At 37.0% G+C, this 27,427-nt stretch overlaps 1 protein-coding gene across 2 annotated transcripts in view; it reads left to right on the top strand.

The window, feature by feature from the left end:
- ARL5B (ARF like GTPase 5B) overlaps nt 1-12,399 on the top strand; it is a 33,527-nt gene extending 21,128 nt beyond the window's left edge. For both annotated transcript variants that reach the window (XM_019662937.1, XM_019662939.1), the window contains 5 exons: nt 50-110; nt 2,069-2,216; nt 3,734-3,817; nt 5,182-5,333; nt 6,323-12,399. In XM_019662937.1, the coding sequence (XP_019518482.1) occupies nt 50-110; nt 2,069-2,216; nt 3,734-3,817; nt 5,182-5,333; nt 6,323-6,371 (494 nt within the window). In that variant the 3' untranslated portion in view covers nt 6,372-12,399. The remainder of the gene's footprint in view (nt 1-49; nt 111-2,068; nt 2,217-3,733; nt 3,818-5,181; nt 5,334-6,322) is intronic.
- The last annotated feature ends 15,028 nt before the right edge of the window (nt 12,400-27,427 follow it).

Below are 27,427 nucleotides of genomic sequence, written 5' to 3'. Positions count from 1 at the left end.
TGTCGTGTGCAGCTGTGTTAAATGTTTATGGTTTGCTTTCTTTTTATAGAACACAAAGTGATTATAGTGGGACTGGATAATGCAGGGAAAACCACGATTCTTTATCAATTGTAAGTATGGGTGTTGATTTAAACAGTTTTCGTTATTTTAGTTATTAGAACTAATTTTGTGGAATTGATAAGATACTATTATACTATAATGGAAAAGCTTAAACATATGGCTTTATATTTTACCAAACACAAAACTTAGGAAAAAGTGAATAAGATAAACTGTTCTGTTTGCTAAAGCCTTTACAAACACACCTCTTTTCCTGGCCTTGAAACAAAGAATTAATATTACAGTAAAATAAATAAAGCACATGTCATATGCTGGAGTGACATAGTAAAGTGCATTTCACTTAGTTATTCCCACACTGAGGCCCATGTGACAAGATTGTTATCTCGAGGAAGCTATTGCTTTTCCCCTAATAGCGCTGGAATTGTTTAACATAGCCAGACTTGTCAAATCAAAAGAAATGAAGATAGCCTCTGAAACTACTGCTTTAGTAGCTTGCAACAGGGAGAGGCTTGAGACTTTCAGAGAAATAAATTAATACTTTAAGGAAATTTTACAGCTTGTCCAGAGTACCTCCCGTTATCCTTTTTTTTTTTTTTCAAAAAGATTTTATTGGGGAATTGGGGGCGGGGAACAGACAAGTTGCTGTCCTTTTGTTCTTCAGTCTAGTTGTGGAGGATATCGCTTCACTGGCTCATGTTGGTATTATCATTGCACTTTTCCCGGGTGAGGCAGATCGGTCACCGGCCTCTGGACAGCCACTCATGGCAGCTCACGGCAGCTCACGAAAGCTCACGCCAGCTGCGGGCCAGCCCCACTGCAGCCTATACGCCGTCGCTGACGGCTCATGGCAGCTCATCTCCAGGTCGAGCTGTTGTTCACCATCTTAGCTGTAGAGGGCGCAGCGTCACTTGCCCTCATGTGGGATCCGAACCGTGGCCCTGCTGCTCAGAGCTGGCGTCCCAAGCCAACTCCTAATCAACATGCCACTCGGCCGGCCCTGAAATGCTTCTTGTCAAGCAATGAAAATGGACCTATGTCCCAAGCATTTTAGCAAGTAATTCTAAAAAATGCAGTGTACCATGGAGTGTGTGGCTCTTATCTCTTCCCACCTCATCTGAAGTGTATTAACAGCTCTCCAGAAATGTTTTGCGTGCTTAACGTATTTTTCTCTTAGCTACTTTGCTAAAAAGCTACTAACTTATAGCTTGTTTATTCAGAGTTAAATAGCTATTTGTTTTTCTTGAAAACATTTATTGGCCATTGTGTATTTTAATATGACTTAGCCTTTAAACATCAATTAGGAACATTTCAGAAACCTGTCAACTGTTGAAATACATGTGATATGAGCCTCAATGTTCTAAATATTGGGTCGTCGGGAAAGTCATGATGTATTTTTCTGTTTTTCAATGCAAAAATGCGTCATGACTTGCCCAACAACCCAATATATTTAGAAGTAATTTTAATTAAACTTTTCATTTGCCCAAGGCCTTATCTGTTTAAGACTGTAGTTTAGGTTAATAGGCCTGAACTAATTTTTATGGCTTAGCCAAGTCTCAATTTTCTCACATAGACAGTCTTCAAAATTATAGATAGCCTACTATTCCATGGCTGCTACTTTGCAAGTATTGATGTCAGAGTCATCCAGAAGCTTGCTTTTTCAGGATGCAGCATTGCTTTTGCTGTAACAGATAATTGGGCGTAGTGGTACTGGAATTTTGGCACCAGAAATGCAAACTCACACTACAGAGTTCCCTGATATCCAGATCAAGCTTGTAATTTATTCCATTAAAAGAACAACAACAACAAAAAACAGTCTTCCTTTGGGAGTTATTCTCTGTCTAGATATTTGTTTGCACAAATGTTCTATAATATAGGTTCTATTTTTGATGCTAATGATTACCATCATTATGCAAATAAGGAAGATTGATTCCTGTTAAAAATATAAAGATTAAAACATGCTTCGGGTTCTCAAGATTCGCAGGAGTTTTTATGGTGACTGTCTTCCCAACAGCTTGATGAATGAAGTGGTTCATACATCTCCAACTATAGGAAGTAATGTTGAAGAAATAGTCGTGAAGAAAACTCATTTTCTTATGTGGGATATTGGTGGTCAAGAGTCACTGCGGTCATCCTGGAACACGTATTACTCAAACACAGAGGTATGCCAAAGCGGGTTCTTGCCGATCCATGTCTATTTATAGCATTACAAAAGGGTATTTATTGAATTGGTGAAGCTTTGGAAGACTTAGCGTGGGTCCAGAAAGAGATACATTATTACTGATGCCATTTGCATGAAATGTTCTTTAAATAAACTATTTCTACAAGAATAGCACAATTCCTGCAAAGAACCTTTGGCCTTTATTGCAGCACACCAGTATAGCATGTAGCATTTGCAATCTTAGGTACCAGGTAGGGATCTAATCTATGTGGTGTTCCCCTGATGGCTTTGTTCACCCTTATCATCTTGCATCTTAAATTCTTCACGCTGAGGAGCCATCTGAAAGCTGAAATGTCTCCATTATGATATAAGGAGTTACAGTTGGTAACTAATTCCTGACACTTCTCATTGACTTACAGAATTTCTTCCATATATTCTGACCATTCTAACTTTGCCATGTTTCTTATATTTATCTCTTCTGTTTGCTTTCCTTTTATTCCTTTCTAAGCCTTTCTCATTTTATATTCGGGTTACTCTAGTTGTATCTTTTAATGTCACCTGAAAAATCTGATTCTACCCCTTTCTGTCTGGATTTATTTTGCATCACTTCTTCCACTTAACCCTTAACACCATTTAGTATCTTTTCTTAACTTTTTCTTCTACACAAGCTGTTCAATTTAGGAGCCCTTTCTCACTATATCTTCTCATTTTTCTTATCAGAGATGCTTTTTATTTTTAACGTGTGACACTCACCTTTTTCATATACAGTTACCAACAGCTTTTTCCAGTTCCCTTTGCTCTTTAATTTCACCTGCATCATCTTTAGCATATTGCCACCTAAGTATATGTTTCTGTTTAGCACATTTTTTCTTGCACTTTTATTGCTGATATTGTTATGTAAAAATGACTTACTCATTAAGTTTTTTTTTTGTTAATGTGGTTCTATTTTTCTTTCAAATTAGCTTGCATACTTCTAATAGGCAGGAGACTTTGTTAAACGTAATTATTGATTGCCTAAATGAATGAGTATAGAGTACTTTTTTTTTCTTTTTTAAAATTTTATTGTTAGTTTCAGGTGTACAGAACAATGCAATAATTGTCCTTTTCACCCTCACAAAGTAACAGCCCCCCTCCCCCAAGCATAGAGTACTTTTAAGGTTTAGCAAAAGAGTGTACTTACTATGACTTTCTTTTTAAAAATTATTTTTTATTACTTGCATTTTAAAAATACATATTAGTATTATAGAGTATTATGTATTCAAACATCACTTTTTAAAAATAAAATTGGACGTGATTTTTATTTGTTGAAGTTACGAGTTATTTTCTTACTAACATTTGGATTTCACTGCTTGATATGATTCCATATAACCTCAACTCTTTATGATGAAAAAGTAGTAGACTGTTTTATAGTGATGATGGTGCCATGTGAAGAAAGTACTTCTATCACATAAGAGTAGGTGTGCAGAAAACTTCAACCTCCCATTCAGCTTTCTTTCTTTCTCTTTGATTGTCTTCTAGTTCATCATTCTTGTTGTTGATAGCATTGACAGGGAACGACTAGCTATTACGAAAGAAGAATTATACAGAATGTTGGCTCATGAGGTAAATTTTGATAAACTCTGGAGTAAGGTATCTATATAATGGATTTGCTTTTTTACAAAGATTAATGTGCTCTGCTGTTGGTTATTGCATCATGAACAAAGTTTTGCATATTAAATTGATGAAAGTCTTGAAGTAAAAAATTTTCATTACTTTTTCAAACTTAAAAAATACATGTTAATTTGTAGACTACTATTATTAAAAAGATTGTTTTAAGTTAAAGCTACTCATTTATGCTTAAAGAGTCTGATAGATTGAGGCAGGAAAGGGGAAAACTTAAGTGCTTTTTCCCCAAGAGTTTATAATAACCGAAAATTCTTTAGTGAATAATTTGAGATCACTTAATTCTACACATTTCAGATATACCCAAAACTTGGATAATAAAACACATGTATGCACCCATTATTCATAATAAATATCTTATGAGATCTCTCCAATCTGATTTCCTTCCTTTTCTCTCTCAAGGAATCCATGAATTCCACTATCCTAAAAGTAGTGATTGTCAGTCCTCTGAATGTTTTCATACTTTCACTGCATTTTTATGTACCTGTCGATTGTATAGAATATTATATCCCATGTTCATAAAACTTTACATAATAGTTACATATTGGGTTGTCGGAAAAGTCATGACACATTTTTGCAACGAAAAACAGAAAAAATACATCATGACTTTTCCGACAACCCAATATATCTTTCTGTAACTTGGTTTTGGGGGGTTTTTTTGCACTACGTTGTGATTTATTTATGTTAGTACATACAGCTTTAGTTCATTGGTTTTAATAACCATATAGTAGTCCACTGTATGAATATATCACAGTTGATTTCTGTTCTTCTGTTAATGAACATTTAGGTTATTTCCATATAAACAGTTTATTTTGATAATTGAACAATGCTGCAGTGAACATTAATTAATGAGCTTAGGTTATACAAAGACTAATAAATAATAAATATTGTCCAGCCTCCACTCTCAGTACTCTCCTTTAAATTTTGGAGGAACCCTGTAGTATTTGGTAACATATTACCATGTTTGCCCATTAGAATATTGCTCATATTGTTTTACTGCAATATTTAAGGTTCGGGTTTATTTTACTGACCCCTTTGCCCCAACAATAGCAAAATAACATTTCATTATCGAGCTTATGTTAATTAATCTATCTTTGTTAGAGTGAATTATTAAATTATGGTTATTCAAGATCATTTATTTTTGTTGTCATAAAATGTTTAAGTAAATATTAGTGCCTAATCATTTTAAAGTAGGGGGAGTTTCATTATAACTGTCCAGGAGGGCACATTTCACCCTTCTGCTTCATTAATGTAATTGGAATTATGGTATTTCACATATTAGAAATATTTCATATTGATTGCAGGATTTACGGAAGGCTGCAGTCCTTATCTTTGCAAATAAACAGGATATGAAAGGGTGTATGACAGCCGCTGAAATCTCCAAATACCTCACCCTTAGTTCAATTAAGGACCACCCATGGCACATTCAGTCCTGCTGTGCTCTCACAGGAGAAGGGTGAGTGCAAATCAGCGGGAGGGGCGGTGTGGTTTCTTTCAAATTCCTTCTCTTCTTTGCTCCTGCTCCTCTTTGGTTTTTAATTAAAGATGGTTTTTGTATTGCGTCTCAGGGTTACAAGATAGAAAAAGTTTTAAACAATTATTATTGTTAAATTACAGTTTAGCAAGGTTATTGACAATTTCTTTTGAAACTTAGGTAATATAAACAATGTTTTACCAAAAAGAGGTAATAAACTTTTGAATTAAGTTTTCACAATCCACATTTTTAGTTGTTCTTTTCCAAGAAATTTTACATTTTACTTAATTAAGCCTAAGCTCCCAGCTTTCCACAAGAATACATCTCCTTTATTACCAGGAGTCCTTTTGGGATGCTTACTTCTAGACAGTAAACATTTGAGACAAGTGCCATTTTGATATATTCTTCCTTTCTAAGCACTGGGATTTGGATAACTAGGCCAAGGAGAAACCCATGTATTATGTATGGATTACCAGTTTATTTCCAGCAACTTCCTTAAGCTCAAATCAACTTGACTTAGTTTTTCTCATGCTAGAAATAGCTTGTAATATAATGGCCAAATAAGGACTTTTTTTACCTATACTTTTAAGATTGGACCATAAGCATTCCATTCTTTAGAAGTTAGGAGGTAAGGTGAAGTTCCTGTTGTCTTTCTGTAGTGGTTTCGGTTTTAGTTCATCTTAAAGTGGGGTGAGGAGGTAAGGAGTATTTGCAGTCTTGCTGGCAAAACCGTCAGAGCTTTATCAAGATGAGACTGAAGCCATTTCCTACATTACTCAAATGAGATCATTCGTTTAAGTGACTCTTCCACTTAAAATTTACTTATTTTAGTGTTACCTGAATATTGTCACTTAAGTGTATAAATAATTATTGTAGTACCAACCTTTGGGGAAGACTTAGAAATAATAAGTATGCATTCAATTTTTAAGAATCAGGTTTTTCATTTTGAAAATATTTCTCTTTTCTTTCAGGTTATGCCAAGGTCTAGAGTGGATGACCTCCCGGATCGGTGTGAGATAACTTTTTTGCTCAAAAGAGACTGCTCTATTTATTCTGTGACATGAACATTTTTTCCTAGTACCTTCGGCTGCTAAGGCAGCAGCATGTTTAATTTATAACAACACAAACCTCTATGAGCAACACTTGAATCAAGTGCAGCTGAACTGGAACATGAAATTTTTTTCTTACCTTTTTTTAATGCACTAATCTTCAGTTGGATGAACACTAACATATAACTATGTTTTTAGCAACAGAAATTTTCTGGCTGCTTATTCTAATTATTCAATGACTGCCTTGTAAGAAATGTTTGTCATATGTTTAATGTTTTCTGAACTATTGTAATAACTTTAGTGACCAATTTCTTTCATTTCTTGACCAGCCCTACCCCCACCAGCAAATTACTGGTTTGACAAAGTAATAGTGGAAATGACCGGGTACTGCTTGCAAACTTAACGAGCACTAAAGATTTGCTCCCTCTATAAACCACTTATCTTTTGGACTGAACTTACAGAGAAAGAAATCTGCCTAGAGGATATACATAAAGAAGATTAAATATCATGAGAACTGCCTTGAAATGAGTTAACTTCCCCTACATTATTGCAAGTCATGGAATAAGTGACTATTAGGATGGAAATTAAGTAGGCTATTTATCTAAAAGAATTAAGTTCACTTCTCTGCCTATAACACAGGATTAGTTTTGGTTAAAAACCAATCAAGGTAAAATATTCATTTGAAAGCCCAACTTTGATGATAAATATAAATCTATATTTTGAGGATTCTAAGGATGTCGTATTATTCAATGCATAAATAACTATTGGAAGTTATCAAAGCATACCAGCACTAATGTTAAATCCAGACACTTGGAGTATATTTTACTATCAATTATAAACAACCTTAAATCAGCATAAAGTTCAGTTATTCCATTTGCAAGGGACATCCCATCTGTCTGGGGCAATAGCTAAGACAAGAGTATAAACAGTTCATTTTATTTCCTAAAATTTGAAATTGTGTCTAATAGTATTTCTACCACCAGCAGTGTTACTTAAAAAAACATGGCTTTCCTTAAGTCTATTTGAGGTTGTAGTCTAATAGGCTTAAAACAATTGCCCTCTTGATAGCTATGCCTCATGTTCTAAAATCTCTTACTGGCGAATAGGAAACTGCTGAACTTAATGCTAGCTTTTAGAATATTACTATGAGACTCAAAGTTAACACTAACAATTTATAAATTAAAAATTAGGAAAAAAAAGTCAATCTGTCAAAAGTTTATTGGATAGCATTAAAAGTTTTCAAGGCAGTTGTCTAATATGAACAGTAATCTAGTGCATACCTTAGGAGGGAGAACAGGTATTATAATTTTAATCCTCTTTATTTCAAATATATGATTTTGTTGTAATGAAAGGAATAAGATACACACTTAGAGAATAATACTTCATCTTTGCAGTATTTTTTTACATTTGGGTCAAAAATAGGATTCAGTGTTCATAAGAATATCAAAATACCTATTCAAAAGTGGTATTTTAATTTTAATATTTTTATTGTAAGTTGGTTAAAATTTTGCATTGTTTTCAGGTATATTTGATTTATTCTATTTAGTTTAATTAATTTAGTTGAATGTGGCAACATTTTTTTTTTAATTTTTATTTAGTGTTAGCACACTCTAGAACTGAAAAATGGCCAGAGGAAAACTTTTAGGATTTGGGGAACTAGTTGTTTTATTAACTTTGTTTTGAACCTTTTTCTTAGTGATTCTATAGGATATAGAGGATACATTTTATGTTTAATAGAACCCATAGTCAAGAACATGAGAGAAAAGCAGACATAAATCAATATGGATACTCTTGGTGTGTATTTGGTGGTAAGAGTAGGAGTAATTAGAGAAATACCATTTATCCAAAGCACACTTTGCCAGAATTTCTATCTTAGTTATGTAGTTTAGCCATAAATACTGAGGATAACTCTTAATTCTGTCCTGAGAAAAAACACATTAATACTCCCATAGTCATTCTTACATTGGAATTTGTCTTCTTGTATCTTATAAGATTGACTGGCTCGATGATCTTCTATTAAATTATATGGTTATTTTTTATATTACCACATCAGCATTATATTGAAAGTGTTTTTAATAGTTGATTATATTTTGTCAAACAACTAGTATAGATTCAAATTTGTTATTTAATTGTTAAAACACTATTTTATTTTCTAAATTTCAAAAATATTTTGTTTTGGATTAGAAATGATTTATGTTAGCTGTGTGCTTGAAATTGGCATTCAACTAGATTTTGTGCCAACGATTGGGAAAAGTTCAGTTAGGAAATTCATGTGAGACTTTTAAAAAGTATTTTATAGGTTCTCATTAGATATTTCCTGTTACATTAATATGAAAACTGGTTATCCTTTACTCCAAGAGAATGTTTTGACCCACGCGTGGATCTAGTGCTAAAGCGTTGATTCTGACATTTGTTGTAAATCAACCAATATAAGATACTGTGTGATGAAAAATGTAAATTTGTGATTAGTGCCTTTATTCATATTTTGAGATGAATTCTCTGTGTTGTACTATACCTGTGCTTCGGAAGTCAAATTAATTTAACATTGATGTAATCCGAGTTTTGCCCTACCCGTCAACCCCTCAATTGCCTAACAAAGTTTCTAGTAAGTAGTGGAAAGCAAAGCACCACCCGCATTACTTTCAGGAGATTACTCTTCATTTTATTTTTAATTTGAGAAGAAAGAAACTCAATTTTATTTTCTTAATATATTATAACTAAAATGTAGCGCTACCCTTGTAAGTTCAAATATGGCATTTTTCTTAATTTTGAACATGTTATGTTCTTTATATTTAAACCCATCATTCTTACTGAAGCCCATTTGATAACTCTTTTAGAATTAACAGGCCCTTTTATATGGGAATATACTGCACATTTTATATTGTTAGTGTAATTTAATTTCTTAAAATCTGAAATAATATATATACATATATAATCTATTGAAAAATTGATGATTACATAATTTTTGTTTTTTGATCCTATATTTGTCTGCTTAAAGGTATATTTTTATTCTATATCCATTAGAGGAAAGATAATAAAATCAAGTTTCACTATTAAAAATAATTTTAAATGTATACCGCCCCTATAGCCATAGTTATTTTGATAAAGCATAAATTAACTTTATCTATAGCATGAAGAAAAAATTATTTTCCTATGGAAAACAGCGAGTGATATAGGCAGCAAATGTAAACAATATTCTCTGAAGAGTTATGGGGAGTCACAAAGCAAAGAAAATTTTAAAGAAAATAATAAAAGCTTTAATGTAAAAAATCTTTTCAATGTAGTATCTTAGGATAAATTAGAAATCGAATTGTTTCTGACTACCACTCATTTAATTCTATTATGTGGAACCTTATCAGTTGAAAAAAATGTATACTATTATTATGCCTTATATTAAAATTGAAAAACAAACAAAAAAAGATACACGTAATGGGAAATTAAATTCATTTTTATCTATTATTTGATTCCCACCTCATTATCATTTCATTTGATTCCCACCTCATTATCATTTCACCAAGAAAAGTATCAATTAGTAACTGCTACTCAACCTAAATTGAGCTAATATCTAATGACAATGGAAAGAGAAAATAAGCCATATTGCTAAGAAAATGATATTAAGGTGCTTATAAAACAGCCTGTGTTGGAAATATCTCTTCTAGAGAATTCTCTTGCTTATTTTCTGGGTTTTTACTAATTAGAAGTGGTTAGTTAGTTCAGAAGTTATTGGCTTTATTAGATGTCATCCCAGACTGCAGTTTTGTTTGACTTTCCAGCATTGAAAGGATAATGAAGCCAGAATGTCAATATTTTCCAAACGTCTGTGTAAATCTGAGTGTAGTTTATATTCAAGGTTAGTTTTTCCTTTAATTCTCATCCTTATTTATTTAGCTTTACTACAAAGACTAAAATCCAAAAATCAGATTCCCAGGAAGTATTTTTCAAGAGTTCCAGGTGGCCTAAGCTAAATAGAGAAGGCCAATAAAAAAAGTGTGTATTTTCAACCACTTCATTTTAAATTACTTAAGAAAATATATTATAGTCAACAGACCAAAAATCAGCTTTAAATGTATATGGTTTGGTAAAATATTTGGGAAATGTTAATTTGGAGACATATAGAGGCATACCTAGAAACAAAAGTCAAAATACTTGATAGTAAAGATAAACATGGGATAGAAAAATTTTCAAAAATATTAATAGAAAATTTAAATAAAAAGTGAATATCCCCCATCTGAGGCACTTAAAATAGGAAATACAGTTTTTTAGTGTAGAACTGGATGGGCCTATATTGTTTTTAATATGGTCAAAGGACTGAAGACTGATCAGGTTTTTAGAATTTGAGAGTGTAGTCACATGGAGGCATGTTTTGGATTTTTTTACCATCAGTAATCTACAGGTTCTCCTAGAAATGGAGAATTAACAAAACGTGCCATGCATATCTTTTGAATTGGAAAACAAAGTTCTAAAGGAATGGAAATGTTCTCTTGCACAAACTTGTATAATTTTAAATTAAAATTTTAATTTAAAATTTACCTCATTTTTCAATCCATAAGGTGCTTTGCTCAAGTTTGTGGGATGGTGTACCCTCCCATAAATACCCTCTTCACCCAAACTCTATTTGGAAAATGCAAAATCCATAACTAAAGGGGTAGCATTCCTTGGAGATTTTGTTATGTTTTACTCTTGTTTACCACCAGCAGGTCTAACCTAGTGTAGTAGATCCACACATTGTCTTCATTAGAGCAACGGACAAGTGCTCATTCAATTTTTAATTAGTGTAATTAATATCAAATAAGGGACAGGAAAGCCCTAAAATTACATTGATTATTTCATACTGTGAATATATTTCCGTCAGTGTTGGTAAGATATCAAATGACTGTCAGTTGATCTTGGTTGTGTATAAATTATTTGCATATTTCGGCCCTATTCACAAGAGACTATAATCATGTTCATCTTTCATTTTACCTCAGGAAATTCAGGGACTCTACAGCCCCTATTTTGTTCTCTTGGAGTAAACTGTTCAGTGTAATTATAAAAACTTTTAATTTTGATTATAAAGTTTAGCTGCTATTTCATTAAGAGTGGGAAATAAAATGTTGGTTATAATTTTTTTCCAATTATGTAATAGTTATAAATTTTACCCTATTCATCTATTGCACAGAGCATGGTTTAATAAAACAAAAACTAAAAGCAGTTACAGCCTTGCTCTTGCATTTATTCTAATTATAATATAATGAATATAATCACATGCTGCCATCTTAATGTAAATTGGTGCTTTAGAGCATTAAAGAGGAAACAGGCTCTGTATAACATACTTGCTTCCGAATGTAAAACTAAAGTGTCTGTATTTATATTTATGTTCATTTCTTAAGATTTAAATACAAACTGTTGTAGTTCTTTAACCTTCAGGCTATCTGCAAAAGCTGTAACAATATCTTAGCTAATCAGCCTGGTCAAATAGAAGACGGTGTTAATAAGGCCAAAATTATTAATTGGATCTCTGTGTGGGCCCCCTGGTTGTACAGAAGAAAAAAAAAATGTCTTTCATGCCACAGTCTATGCTTTTTAACCCCAGCCAAGCAACTGAAATGTGTGCTATTGGTACAATATATAAGCATTATTATTTTTTTAAAGCAAACAAATTACTTAATGAATTCAAATCATCGCTTTTTGAAAATGATTCAAAGCATGTTTTTCTGATGGTGGGGTTGTTTAACACGTTTTAAATATTTAATAGGTTCATTGCTGTCATAAAATGCTTCTTTTATATGCTAAGTTTAGGTTGCTGCTACTTATGATTTTTTTATTTCTGCAATTATGTTATAATGGGTTGCTTGCATGTCTACAAAGCCAAGTAAAAGGTTGATGTTTGCTCTGGAATGTTCATCTTTTAAACAGGTTTTGGCTCATTTGCAATCATGGTGCAATACAGTGTAGCATTCATTGGTTTTCAGTCAACAGTTTTATTTTTGTCATAATAAATAATTACTTTTCCAATATGATATGAACCCAGTGTTTCCTTTCAAGATCAAATCTAACAGTCTTTTTGTTGCAAGTGATAGAAACCCATGTAACCTAGCAAAGAGAGCAACATTTTATTGTGAGGGTGAGGTGGTGGGTGCTCATGGAATCCTAGGTCAGGACCCAGCTGGCTTTCTGGAATAGGCGGTGATAAGACCCAGGAAATCGGAGGAGAAACGAGGAAGTTATCACTCTCCTACCCATCTCTCTCTCTCTCAGTCTTTGGACTGGATTTTCCTATTTTCTAGTCTACGTGGAAGACACTGTCCAAACCTAATAGCTCCTACAGTTTTGTCTTTGTACAGGGAGAAGTCAGAGTATCATTAAGTTCTTAGTTCCAGTTCCGTATTTTCCAGGGAAAGTGTTTATTTGCCTGCGCTGGGTCAGTTACTCTCTCTGGTCCAAACAAATGAACCTAGCAGAAGGTACATTAACCAGGAAAGGGGAATCCCCTGGGCAGTAGGAAAGCAGTCCAAGTGGGCATAATGGGAACTGTTTGGTCTTTGTCCCCTGGTCACAAGAAAGACCATGTTATTAGAGGGTTGAAACTTTCAGCCCACCCACCAACCCCTGGAAAGGGGAAGGTGGGGGGTGGGGTGTTGCTGATTAAGTTCTATGAAAACTTGAACAATAAGATTTGATAACGTATTGGTAAACACACCCATAAGCTGGTAGAGTGGTCCCCCCACTTCCATGGGGACCCTTCTGGACTTCACCAGTGTACTTCTTCATCTGGCTGTTCTTTTGTATCCTTTATAATATTCTTTATAATAAACTCATAAATGTCAACGTTTCTCTGAGTTCTGTGAGCCACTCTACAAAATGTAATCAAACCCAAGAAGGGGATTGTGGGAACCTCCGATGTGTAGCCAGTCAGAAGCACAGATGAAGATTTTCGATTGGTACCTTAAGTGCGGAGGAGGTGCTGTTAACATGGACTGAGCCTTTCACCTGTGGAATCTGATGCTGTCTCTAAGTAGACAATGTCAGATTGAGTCCAGTTGTGGGACACCCAGTCAGCCCCCTGAGAATAAGATGGAAGATTACCTTGAACAAATACACGTGTACAAACTTACAAATTTTGTATAGAATGTTAGGAATTTTCATCCCCTCAACTTGAGCTCTGCTACACTACAGACAGAGTTCAACAGCTGAACATTCAGATTTCTTCTGATAAACACCCAAATTCAGTAAGATTTTCTCCTGCCTGTATTTTAACAGCTTTATGTAGACATAATTAACACGTTAAACTGCACATGTTTGAAGTTGTTAAAATTCAGCTGAGTAAATTTGAAGATCTAATTGACTTTATTAAGCAAATCATGAATGGGGCAGCATACTTAAAACTATCTTCCACCTCCAGAGTTTTCCCAGGGTGGGTTTAGAGCTGCAACTGATCCCCGAAGAACCCACAGGACTCCCCAGTGATGGGTTCACACATGATTGTAATTGGGAGAAATCTAACAGGGAGAAATACTTCGATCTTCCGTCCACCCCCTTTATTCCCTGGATCCTGTGGCTAGAGATTGCTCAGACCTGAGCTAATGAGGAAAAACAAAGAGCATCTAAACAATTCAGCGCTGATAAATTGTACCGAATGGTGAAATCCTTATAGCAGTAGATGTTAATGCCAATGAGTTATACCTTCAATGCCCCTCTCTGCATTTCTAGTGAGACTCCCTACGTGATATCTTCCACTAAGAAAATTTTTATTTACTTGCTTAGGGGAGAAACTGGATACCTTGCTTTTGTAGGGGGAGAAGAAATCTGAGTATATGTCCATGGCGATGAGAATAAAAAGTTCTTTGCTCCAGATTCAAGAAAAGAAGACTGTCATTTTGCTATAATCCCCACAGATAAGCACAAAACTAAAAACCATCCCGGTTAATCAGTGACAGCCCACATATGCCTCTTTGCCAGGCAGTGATGGCTAGATGCTTTGGGAAGTCAGCCAATCAATAATAGTGACCACGTGTCTTCCACTTTGGAGGAATTCAATAAGGACTCTGAAATTCTCCCAATTTCTGAATTCCACCCAAAACTTTGTATAAGATCATTTCTTGCTTTGTTCATAGAGACTAAGCGTTACAACAGTGGGGCTCCACATATAGTATCGGCATGGCCTAGGAGCTTAGTAAAAATGCAAATTCTCAGGCTCCATCCCAGACTTAGGGAAGCAGAAACTGGAGGTGAGGGCCTAGCCCCTGTTTTTCAACAAAGCCCTCAGGTGGTTCTGAGACATGCGAAAGTTTGAGAACCACTGGCTTACAAATCCGACTCTTCTTGCGTTGGAAGACATCTGTTTCAGATAATGACTGATGGCCTCTTCCTCAACAAAGCCAGACTCGTTAGTTCTGCAGGAAAGGTTGGCAGAAGGACCAAGCTCACTGTAGGCAGGGAGCTCGTGGAGGGGAGGTGGAACACATCTTCTCAGGGAGAGGGAAGAACTCTGCAAAAGGAAAACAAAGTTTCCTCACCAGGAATTCATGTAGACAACATGAACAGTAGCCATAACAATCCAAGCTTACTGGAGTCAGGAAAGAGAGGTTGGCAAGCCCCCATCTGAGAGCCTGGAAAATTAACAATGTTTAGGCTTTGAGGTGACTATCTCTAGACTAGAGGTGAGAGTGAATGAGACACAAACCCTACCCAACAGGTGGAGTGACTGGGAATACCCTGAGAGTGAGTAAAAAAAAAAAGCCTTAGTATTATTAGCAAGCAGGTATGATGGAATGCAGAATTGAACCACAGCCAGGGGTAGCCTTCCTTTTTTTTTTTTTTTTTTAATTTCAATAGATTTTCTTTAAAGAGTAGTTTTAAGTTCGTAGCAAAATTGAGTGGAAGGTACAGAGATTTCCCATGGCCCCTTGGCCCCACATAAGCACAACCTTCCCCACTATCAATATCGTGTTCCAGAGCAGTACATTTGCTACAATCAATGAACCTATATTGACTCATCATTGTCACTCAATGCCTATACTTTACATTAGGGCTCACTCTTGGTGTTGTGCATTCTATGGGTCTGGACAAATGTACTGTATAAGGACATGTATCCACCATTTTAGTATCAGAATAGTTTTACTGGCATAAAAATCTCTGTGCTGCACCTAAGTCTATGCCATTCTGTGCTAGCAGCCTGAAAGGACCAAGACAGATGGGTCTTGTTGGTCATTTGGATGTAAGAAGGAGATTCTGCGTTGGTGTCAAAATAACCTTTAGTTGTTTAGCTTGTTCAACCAGATATTTACTAAAACCAAAACCCTGCAAGGAATATTTGCTGTGGGATATCTGTACCATAGTGTTTTCATAAAAGATTAAAAAAAAATCTGTCCTCTTTTCATCCTAGCTCCACAGAAATTAATTTTTGCTTTCTCATTTATTGCCAATTAGAGGGCTACCCTGATTCTTCCCAAGAATATTTTAAGTTAATCAACTCTATATTTTAAATCATATTTAGGCTTAAAAAACTGAGCAGGAAGTATAGACAGTTCCTATATACTCCCTTTCCCCATCCCCCACAATTTCTCCTATATTTCTTGCATTAATGTGGCACATGTATTACCATTGAGCAACCAATACTGATACATTATAATTAATTAAAGTCCATAGTTTACATTAATGTTCAGTTTTTGTGTTGCACTGTTCTAGGGTTTTGGCAAATGCATAATGCCATGTCTCCACCATTCCAGTAGAAGCTGGACAAGTAAAGTCATTTTGACACCAACACAGAACACTTCTTGTATCCAATCACCAAGTCCCCCCTCTGTCATGGTCCCTTTAGGTTGGTATAACAGGATGCCATAGACTGGGTGGCCCAAACAGCAAACATTTACTCTTCAGTTCTGGAGGCTGGAAGTCCAAGATCAAGGCCCTGGCAGATTTGGCATCTGGTGAGTTCCATTTCCTACATCACAAACAGCGTCTTTTCGCTGTGCCTTCACAGGGCAGAAGGGGTTATGGAGCAATCTGGGGTCCCTTTTATAAGGGCACTAATCCCATTCATGAGGGCTCCACACTCATGAACTAATCACCTCTCAAAGGTCCCCACCTCCTAATACCATCACATGAGTTTTGTCAAGTCCCAATCATTCAGTCTATAGCACTATCTGTTTTTCCTCCTCCAGGCTTCCAGTATGTTCCCTCCTCCAGGACGGCCGAGTAGGACAGTGCTGGCAGTGTTGCTGCACGACTCCCAGAGACACTGCTAACATGGACCACCATCCGATGGGATTTCTCTATCGCATGGCACTGCTGTAGTACAAGCTGTTGTCATATATGGCCTCTTAATTGGTCTTGTGCACAGTGCATTCCTGCCTTCTTTCTCTCTGTCACTGGATCAAAGCAGTCTCTCAAAGCAAATCTGATTTGCTCATCATCTCGAAATTCTTCAAGGCTTGCTCACTGTCTGTCATGTGATCCCCTAGCCTCCCAGTGAGTAGACCCCAGGAAGCCTATGCAAACCCATCTCATACCTGTTTCTCACTGACCTTTTAGTTCCACGAGAGTATCATGCTTCCTCCCTTCTCAAGGCCTTTGCAAGTTTACGCCCCCAGGAATGTCCTTTCCTTCTGCTTTGCTTAGGTAACACTTATGCTTTGGATCTCTGTTTGAAAACAACTTCTTTAGAGAAGTCGTACCTAATCTCCTAGATCAGACCAAGCCCTACTGCCATTACACTCTTCCTCAGGCTCCTGGATTTCTATAATTTTATGTGACTCTGATTAATGTTTCATCCCCAGCAGACTGCTACCACCTAGAGAGCAGGGACTGTGCCTTTTTCATGTGGCACTCCTCCCTTAGTACCTAGCACAATACTTAGCCCATGGTAGGCATGCATTAGATAGTTGCTGAATAAATGGATAAATGAAGTGAAAAACAAATTGTGCTCAAGGGTAGGCAATGTGAGTTATAGTTGAAACACCAGTAACTGAAGTGTGACCTTGTACCTCAGTTTCTTCTACTGAGGATGAGGACACGGAAGTACATTGTTTTGACAGTTCCTTACAGTTATAAAGTTGTTGGATGATGGGCATATGTTTCCTGATTTCTTTTTATATAGATTATATTTTAATACACTTTGAAAAGCAAGTACTACTTTATACATGCAAAATGCCACATTGCAATTTATAATGCAGCTTAACGGTATATATTAGCTCTGGTCATTTAGAAAATCTTAAAACGTGGCACTGAAAATTTCAGTGAAAACAATCACAAAAAGATAGTTTAAGTGGGAACATGAACAGTAAAACATCTAGTCAACAAATGAGAGAGGCTCTAGGATTTCTTTTTTTTTTTTTTGCTTCTTTCTCATTCTTCTCTTTTCTCTTCATTCCCTTTTTCTGCTTCTCTGCATTCTCCTTTCCTTTCTCTTTCTCTCTCCTGCCCTCTTCTAGCCATGTGCTAGGAAGAGCTGCGTCAGTAAACCCAAGTTACAGAATAAGTTGAAGAATTTATTTCTTTTTGTTTTCCTCATTCCTCTTAGTCTTGCTTTTTCTTGTTCCATTTTTTCTCCTCCTTTTCCTCCTTTTCCTGTCCTTTGCCATTTAACACATAACTACAGAGGAGTGAGATGTTGGACATAACATTGGGGGAGGAATACAATGAATGCTGGGAGAGCTTATATCTCAAAATATGATGAATAGCTGAGGAATCCTGGGGTTAGTCATTTGGGGAGAGTCAAGTTAGGATATCATCAGAAACATTTGAAAGATTGACAGATAGAGTCCGGTGAAGTCAACCCTGGGTTCCCAAAATAACTATGATCACCCCAGGGCAGGCACAATGAAGGCCGCAAGGATAACTGACGATGGCCAGGACAGCATTCTTAGGGGATGTAGCCATGGCAGGACTCTGCCTTTGCAAAGGGCCAAGGCCTTGGAAGCTGGATAGGGCCAATCAAATTTATCAAGGTGGCAAAACCTCAACTTGGTATATATACACGAGGTCTGACAATTAAGTTCGCGCGTGAACTCCTCCTAGAAAAAGTGCTACATACCTTATTGCTGAATATCACTACGGCCACTTTCGAAGTACTCCCTTTGGGAAGTTATGCATCGATGCCAGTGCCTAGTCCACCCTTCAAAGCAATTTGGGAATTCTTTTTCTGGAATGGCCATCAGAGATGTCACCGTATTACCCTTTATGTCCTGAATGTCATCAAAATATCTACCTTTCAATATTTCCTTTATCTTTAGGTAAGGAAAGAAGTCATTGGGGGCCAGATCAGGTGAGTAAGAAAGGTGTTCCAATACAGTTATTTGTTTACTGGCTAAAAACTCCCTCACAGACAGTGCCCTGTGAGCTGGTGCATTGTCGTGATGCAAGAGTCATGAATTGTTGGCGAAAAGTTCAGGTCATCTAACTTTCTCACGCAGCCTTTTCGGCACTTCCAAATAGTAAACTTGGTTAACTGTCCAGTTGATACAAATTCTTAATGAATAATCCCTCTGATATAAAAAAAGGTGAGCAACATTGTTGTAACAAGTTCACAAACTTAATTGTCAGCCCTTGTATAAAATCCACAGTTTCTAAAACAGTGCTCTTTATTGATTATTATTTTTAATCTTTCAAGTAGGAACTTTTATGTAATTTTTGGTTCTTTCACATATAAGCTTTTTGAAAAGAAAAAACAATCCGTGTCATTTAACCTTTGCAGCATCAAAAGTGATCAACTGAAAGCATAATTAACTCTGTTCTTTGAACATAACATGCTTTCTTTGATAGATCCCAGCTTACTAATGTCTCCACAGGTCACCATCACAATATGCACAGATGAATAAAGAGATTAAACAGTTTTCGTGACTTACATAAGATCAGAGTTTAATTATTATGATAATTTCATGCACTAGATTCAATAGATTTACTACTCTCTTACTAGTTAATAAAATAGGCTTTCCACCCAGTTTTATTGAGCAATAATTGACATACACCACTGTGGAAGTTTAAGGTGTACAGCCTGATGGTTTGATTTACATATATTGTGAAATTATTACTACAATAGGTTCAGCTAACATCCATCTCATATAGATATAATAAAAAAGTGCTTTTTAAAGTAAGTTATCTTCTTCTCTGTGTGTGGTGAAATCTGATAGTGTCACAGAGAAAAATAAAGAATCTCTGTCACATCTTCTCCCCACATACACATCCTTTTGACAGTATATCTCTGTTTATTTTAAGCTTCTGGGCCATTAGGAGTTAAACTATTTTCTAGGCTGTTAGTGTGTGTCCTCTAGATGGCAGAACAGGATTTCATTTTGCACTGTTGACTTGACTTCGCTATTTAATCAAAGGTTTCCTATTGCAGAAAGTTCTTGGTGATTTGATAACTGAAAGACTCAATATGTGTTTAAAATTTCTTTTGTGCAGATAACACCTCACCAATCCAAAGTCACAGGAAGGAGAGGCAAGGTACATTAGTAGAAAATCTGAACAATGAATTTTTTAAAAATTCAAAATGTCTGATGCTCTCAAGTTGTTATTTTGAGTAAATTGCTAATTTTCTTGTCAAAATGTAGATTCTGCTGGACCAGCTTTAATGGATAGGTAAGACTTGTTGTTAATTGACATTTATGGCTGCTACTTAATACATGTTGCTGGAGTCCTTGAAAATTATTCTCTTATGTAGGTTAAAAATGCTGTTACATTTGCCTTTATGTTACAAATTTGCTTACTGACCTATTTTTCCCACAAAGAAAATTTAAAAATAAACGTTAGAATAGACCTGGCTTAGTTATTAGAAATTTTGGATTGGTCACGTCTGAAAGATGGGGTTTATATCAGGCCCCTTAAGCAATCGTAATGTATAAGAGTTTATGATATTGTGATATGTCATCTCTAAACACTGTTGTCATTGCGGATCTATTAATTTTCTTCCATCTCTTAATAACCTGTTCCTACCAGGCCATACATTTTCCATATAACAGACATCCAAAAAATACCTGTGAATTTGAATGGACTTGAATATAGGTCATATTCTCAGCATTGATCTGAAACAGCTAAGGAGATATACTCAAGTTAAAGTTTAGTCTTTTTTTAAAAAGGGGATTATCTTTCCCCTACAAAAACCTTGGGTCTCATGTGTCCTGAAACAAAGATCACTCTTTACGCACTAATATGGAGATAAAGTAATAAACATTAATTTCTAGATTTTAGGTTCACCTATATTGAAGTCTGAGTTCTACACTTTTTGTTTTAGGTAGCAGAGAAAAACAATAATTTGGGCTTTCTCAGCCTCTGATAATTTTTCCCAAGTCTGACTAATACAATAATTCCCCCATATCTGTGGGGGATACGTTCCAAGACCCCCAGAGGGTGCCTGAAACCACAGGTGGTACCAAACTGTATAATCACTAGGATTTTTTCCTATACACACATCCCTATGATAAAGTTTAATTTATAAATTAGGCACAGTGAGTTGAACAACACTAACTAGTAATAAAATGGAACAATTAAAACAATATACTGTGATAAAAGTTATGTAAAAGTCTCTACCACCAAAAATCTAGTTACTACCCAGCACCATACAATTGATGCCCTTCAAAAAAGATAAGTATATTTTTATACTTTACACACAACTATATATTATTGTCAAAATTCTCAGAGATTGAAACTTTATGCATTTTAAAACAAATTCTAAGCTAGTTAGCTCTGATGTTGGTTGATATAGCTTAAATATCTATCATATGAAATTTTAGAATTCAGAGAACATATAAAAACCAGCGATTTCTTAATTTAGATATTCAGAAACACAAAAGAAACACCCAGGCCCCATTTACCAGACTTTGCACAAACACTGATGACACTCAGTATGAGATTCCTGGTGACAAAAGCAAATATATCTAGGCCTCATCAAACCTACACCCAGAGACCTGAAGGTCCAAGCAGCTTGGATGGCAGATCCAAGAACATATAGGGTGTTAAGAAACAATATTAATTGTTATTATTACAAAACCCAAATTTGAATATAGCAACGGGATCATTTGATCTTCAAGTTGGAAATGAAGATAAAATACTTCCTTATGGTGATATGTGATAAGGTTCGGGGTGGGGGCTGTCCTTAGTGTTGTTCGAAGACATTTCTGCTTCTCCCCCATTCTGAGCACATTGGACTTCATGACTCTCTGTGGTTGGGAAGCCATGGACATAATTCTGGCCCCTAAATTCAGATTGGAAATGATGCCTGTCACTTCTGGGCCCAATCTTTCCAGAGCTCTCTGCTTCCCTTGGCATGATGACCGACATTCAGGGTGGTGTTCTCCAATCAGCCCGAGTCTCATAGCAGTAACAGTGAGCAAATGCCCTTCTCCTCCCATTCCCTCTATCTCAGCTCTAAAGGACGTGGAGTAGGAGCAGGAAATGAAATTGGTAGTTTTATGCCGCTTAAAATTTGAGGTCGTTTGTTACTCTGTATAACCTACCTTCTGATACAGGTAACAATATGTTCTATGAGTGGAAATACATTGAAATCTCATTGCTAATGAACTGTCATGCTTTCATTGAATTTTGGGAATAGGTTATTTTACTTATCCAAGGATACTTTAATTGACAGAGCAGAATCAGATGGAAATAAAAAAAGAAACAACCCAGCAAGACTATATAAGAGATTGACTAGAAAAGTATGTATAACATAACACAGTACTAGACAGCTGAAGAACAGCTATACTTCTTATGTTTTAGGTAACTGTACAACTTAGATTTGCTACAGCATTTACAGATTGAGTCTTCACTATTTCCATTATGTACAGGCCATGTTCAAAGTCATCGCCTGAGAAGAATATTAAACCCAAGGTTCCAAAAGTTATTTGAATCACAGCACCAAAGTGACCCAATTGGCCTAAACTTGAAAAGAAAATAAGAAACAAGATAAAAGAGTTGAAATAGGTTAACCAAAAATCAGACGGCTGGAAGAACATCAGGGACAAGCAGCCTCTAAGATGGCTCCATGTGATGATACCTGCCTTCTAGGATTCATGCCCTTGTGTAATCTCCTCCCCTTGAAATCTCCTTCCCTTGAACGTGCACTGGACCTAGTGATTTACTTCTAGTGAATAGTGTGTGACACATATGACTGCCACTTCTTTTTTTTTTTTTAGCTGAGCCATCCTGTTGGCAGCTCAGTGGCAGCTCAGCTCAGGAATCCAACCAGCGACCCTGTTGCTCAAAGCTTGCACTCTTGAGTGAGCTCTTAACCAACTGAGCCATTTGGCTGGCCCTGCCACTTTTTTTTTTTTAACTTTATTGGGGAACAGTGTGTTTTTCCAGGATGCATCAGCTCCAAGTCAAGTTGTCATTTTCAACCTAGTTGTGGAGGGCACAGCCCACTAGCTGGCCCATGTGGGAACTGAACCGGCAACCCTGGTGCTACGAGCACCATGCGCTAACCAACCAAGCCAACCAGCCACCCATTGGCAGCTCAGCTCCAAGTCAAGCCGTTGTCTTCAATCTAGTGGAAGATGCAGCTCATTGGCCCATGTGGGAATCGAACAGGCAACCTTGGTGTTATGAGCCCATGCTCTAACCACCTGAGCCAACCAGCCGCCCCCAATGACTACCACTTCTGAAGTTAGGTTACAAAAGACAGTGTTTTCCATCTTTGGCTGTACTTTCTTGCTTTCTTGCTCACTTGCTCTGAGGGAAGCCAGTTACCATGTTGTGAGCTGCCCTATGGAGAGACACTTAATGCTAGGAATTGAGAGGGGCTTCCAGCCCACAGCCAGGGAGGAACCTGTACCCTCTCAGTTCAACCACCTGTGAGGAACTGAATCCTGCCAGTAACCACGGGAGTGAGCTGAGAAGCAGGTCCTCCTCTAATCAAACCTTCAGATGTATCCTTACCCCAGCCAATGAGTGTAATTGAAAGCTCATGAAAACCTTAAGCCAGAGGTACACAGCTAAGCCACATCCAAATTCCTGATCCACAGAAACCGTGAGATAATATTTGCTGTTTCAAGCTACTATGTTTTGAGGTACTTGGTTATGTAAAAATAAATAAGTGATGCAATACCTTAAATATATTCTGGAGCACAGTGACAAAGAATATGAAAGCAAAGCTTTGGGTTTCTGAACGTATATTTTAAAAATGTTTGGGCTAAATCCAATTATCATTAAGGAAATAGTTCTTTTAGCTAAATCACCAAGACCATGTGTCAAAACACAAAACCACTTGGTAAGACCAAGCTAGACTGTTTTATTAACTGTTAATACCCATAGCCACATGTTCTTCTTCGTTTCTCATCTTCTCTTCCAGTTGGATTCACCAGGTGACTAATTCTGTCCAATGGAATGTAAGTAGAAATAAACTGTTTTACTTCTGGGTTTATTTCTTCCCCTAAAATTCTGGCTACACTTTGAGCCAGAAGATGGTGAGACCCCAAGATGGAAGAGGCATGGGACAAGGGGGAGAAAGGAACTTGTATTAAGCCACTAAGATTTCAGGTTTTATTTGTTACCATAGCGTAGCCTCTCATATCCTGGCTACGGCACCCAGTAACAGGCACAAGGCCAAGGGCACTGTGTCCATTGGAACAACAGTTTCTAAGTGTTCTGACTGGTCTCTATAGATGGAGACAATATCACTCGTCCAATTTGTAGGGTGAGTTTTTTCTGGTCTTTCTGTATTTTCACTCCACCCCCTCCACCCCCATCCCCCAGTAAGGAAAAGACTTTCTTCCACAGTGGTCTGGCTACACAGTCTAGGAGGGACCTAGATGCAATCTGTACCATGAAAATTAGTGGCACTTGCCTATTCTGCTCATTTTCCATTTAACCTTGATGACAAGTTTACTTGTATGTGAAACTTCTATATTTTTACTGCTATTGTGTGCTTGTCTGTTTTTCTTTTAAGATACAAATTCTTGTGTTCCTTCAGCTCTTTAGAAAAGGACAAATGGCCAGTGTATCCACTTTAAATAACTATGCGTTTAATGAAGAACAGCTTACTTCTTAGTCTTGATAATTGGTGCAGACACAGCCCGTACAAAAGGTTGGGCCTTACGGGGCCAGCCGAGTGGCTCAGTTGGTTAAGAGCTTTCTCGAAAGAGCAAGCTCTGGAGCAACAGCAGTTCAATTCCCGGCCTGAGCTGAGCTGCCGCTGAGCTACCAACAGGTGGCAGGATGGCTCAGCTAAAAAAAGAAGGTGGGCCTTTCAATGTCACTTTTACGCCACATTTATTCACCTGGGTGTCTGGACATGGACTACACACCCTTGGAAAAGACTATGAAAGCCCTATGATGTCGTGTTTCTAAAAGCAACAGTCTTCTGGGGCCAATTTAAGTTCATTCTGTGAAAGTACATCACAATTCCTGAAATCATTTATTCGTATGTTAATCAACTACTTCAACAAATATTTATTCAGGGCCTAAATGTGGCAGGTCCCATGTTAAGTGTTAGAGAAACAAAGAAAAAGAAGACCTGGTCTCAGTCACATGGACAAGACAGGCCATGGGAAAGAGCGATGCTACAAAATCATGACAAGTGTGAAGAGCATTACAAAGCAGGCGGGGAAGGCAGGGCAAATGAAAGTTTAAGGGTGTGAAGGAAGGAAACCCAGGTTTGGGGGGGACACTGTGTCTGAGATGATTACTATGAGGCAATGACATTTAAGTTGAAATTGAAGGATAGCAGGAGTTAGCTTAGTGGGGGAAGGGCATGGAGAATGTTCTAGAATGAGACAATGGCGAATGGGAAGGCTCTGAGGTGAGAAAAAAGTGAATGAGTTGAAGGAATTGAAACAAGACCAGTATGGCTGGAGGCAGGTGGATGGTCCAGGGACAACAGCACCTTCTCAAGGTCGGAGAGGTTTTGCAGAAAAGATGGCTCTCCTGACTAGAAATTTCCAAATTCAGCAAGAAAAATGCAAGAGTTTTTTTTTCTTTCTGATTCTGACTGCTCTCCTTAATATTATCCACATTCTCTAAAGTGAACTTGATCAAATGTATTACTTTCTTCCTTTTTTTTTTTTTTTAAGTTCACTGATGGTTGAACTTGTACTTGGTTCAAACCAAGTACATTCCTGGCCATTCTATTTATTTAGAATCATCTGTGACATGATGGGGAGTTGAGAGGTTAAATGCTCAAGCTTTAAATGGTTGTAGAATAAATTCTGTGATAATGATAATGTTTAAATTCCAGTGTGAATGTTAACCAAATAATTCATTCAAAATCCTTGTAAAAAAAAAATCTCGCTAGAAATTTATGTGTGTATCTGCCCTCTGACCCTGGAAACTTTCATTCTCAAACTTTAGTCAAAACACAGCCTTTTATTTTCTCCTAATTTCATCCCAGAAAATGTGCAAGCTACCAAAATGTTCTATTATTCTGTCTGCACTGTGTGATTATGTTTGCCAGTGGCTTGGAAATGAATCTATCAGGCTATTTTAGAGAGGATCTCTTTGTGAAAGCAAACCATAGAATAATATTGGAGTGTATTGTTTGATGACCATCCCTGGCTGGCAAAGCCACATGTCCTCAAACAAGGAGACTGCCAGCTGCCATCGGCCGAGTCCTGGGTGCCAAAAGTGTTTTGGGGAGTGACACAGCTTTCCCTGTGCTTATCTACATTTTGTGGCAGGGCACCCTGTGCCGGCAGCTCATTCATCAAGAAGTAGCTGCATTCACATTGATAATGTGTGCAATTAGAGCCTATTAGTCCTGATTGAAAGTGAGATGTCAAAGGTGTTATGTAATTTGAGAAAGGAGAAACAACATCTGGAGCCCTGTCATCCTAGTGGGAGAGACTAATGAAAACCCTGGAAGAGTAAAAGCAAGCCTATATACACCAGAAGTAAGTTGTGGGGCAATTTCTTTAGCAATCAAATTCCATATGACTTTATAGGTATTTAACAATACTTGAGCATTTACTGAGTGCCACAGGTCTTGGGCTGAATGTTTTTCCATGTGCGAACTCGCTGAAAATTCACCACACCCCGATGAGATAATTAGTCTCGTTTTACAGTTGGGGCTTTATAAACATGGGTTGAATGAGTGAAATAACCACCCACACAGTGCCCAAGGATGGGGAAACTGAGGCTGCAGCTACGAATAAGCAGTGACACTGGACCTTAGCCCCAGGTCTCCTGGTTCTGCACCCTCGTCTCTTTATGCTATACCACATTTCCAGTTCCCCAACAGAAACGCAGGGAGGAAGAACCCTGAAGGTTCACGAAAAATAGGCAGTAGCATTGGCCTAATCTAAGAGGGCTAGGTGCTCATCTGTATGATTTATTAGTAAGGGTGAGATGCTTGGATGTCCCTAATATTTTCTTTTATCTGCTAACGGATGCCTGAAATTCCAGAACCTTAAACTTTTGGGTCTAATCCTGTAAGAGTATCCCCCCCCCCCACTGCCTGTTAAAATGCAGGAAGGGTAGATCTTTAAGCTCTAAATCAGTCATGGTATTTGTAAAATGATGGAAATGAGAGATCTGTTTTTCCCAGGAAGTGGGGACCCTGTAAGGCCGCTTGATGGAAGAGACGATAAGCAAGAAATGGAAGGAGGAACACAGGGAGGAGCGTTTACTCAGATTAAATATCATGAAAGGTGCTCCAGGAAAGAGCTCAGCACAGTGAGTGATAGGCAGGGGTCCGGGCAAAGTGTGCACGTGTGCCTATGTGTTTAGTTGAAGGCAAACTGAGGACATATTTTGTTTCCTTGTCAAATACTTCTTATACCAGGCTGATTTTAAGGAGGTTTCTGAAACCTGAAGTGACCCACACATTCCCTAAAGTCAAATAGACTGAACATCTTGTCCCTGTTGTGACCATGGAGAATGTCCATGACATCAATATTCAGTGCTATTCCATTTTGGTTAAAAACATGAAAAATAATAAGCTATCCGTTTCAATAGTCTATAAATATTTTATGGCGCATTCAGTGGAATGGGAAAATTGGAAAAATTTGCCTAGCATTGAAGCTATAAAAAAGTAGTCTTTAAAAAATTGTTCCTACAGGCAACGTGCTTTGAATTATTACTAAGCAGAAAAAAAAACAAAAACCAAGGGCCATGTGAGGG

The sequence above is a fragment of the Hipposideros armiger genome, unplaced genomic scaffold (genome assembly GCF_001890085.2).
Source record: "Hipposideros armiger isolate ML-2016 unplaced genomic scaffold, ASM189008v1 scaffold_383, whole genome shotgun sequence".
NCBI classification, from domain to species: domain Eukaryota; kingdom Metazoa; phylum Chordata; class Mammalia; order Chiroptera; family Hipposideridae; genus Hipposideros; species Hipposideros armiger.
The sequence above is the reverse complement of the archived record's forward strand: the minus strand, read 5'-3'. Positions and strand labels throughout refer to the sequence as shown.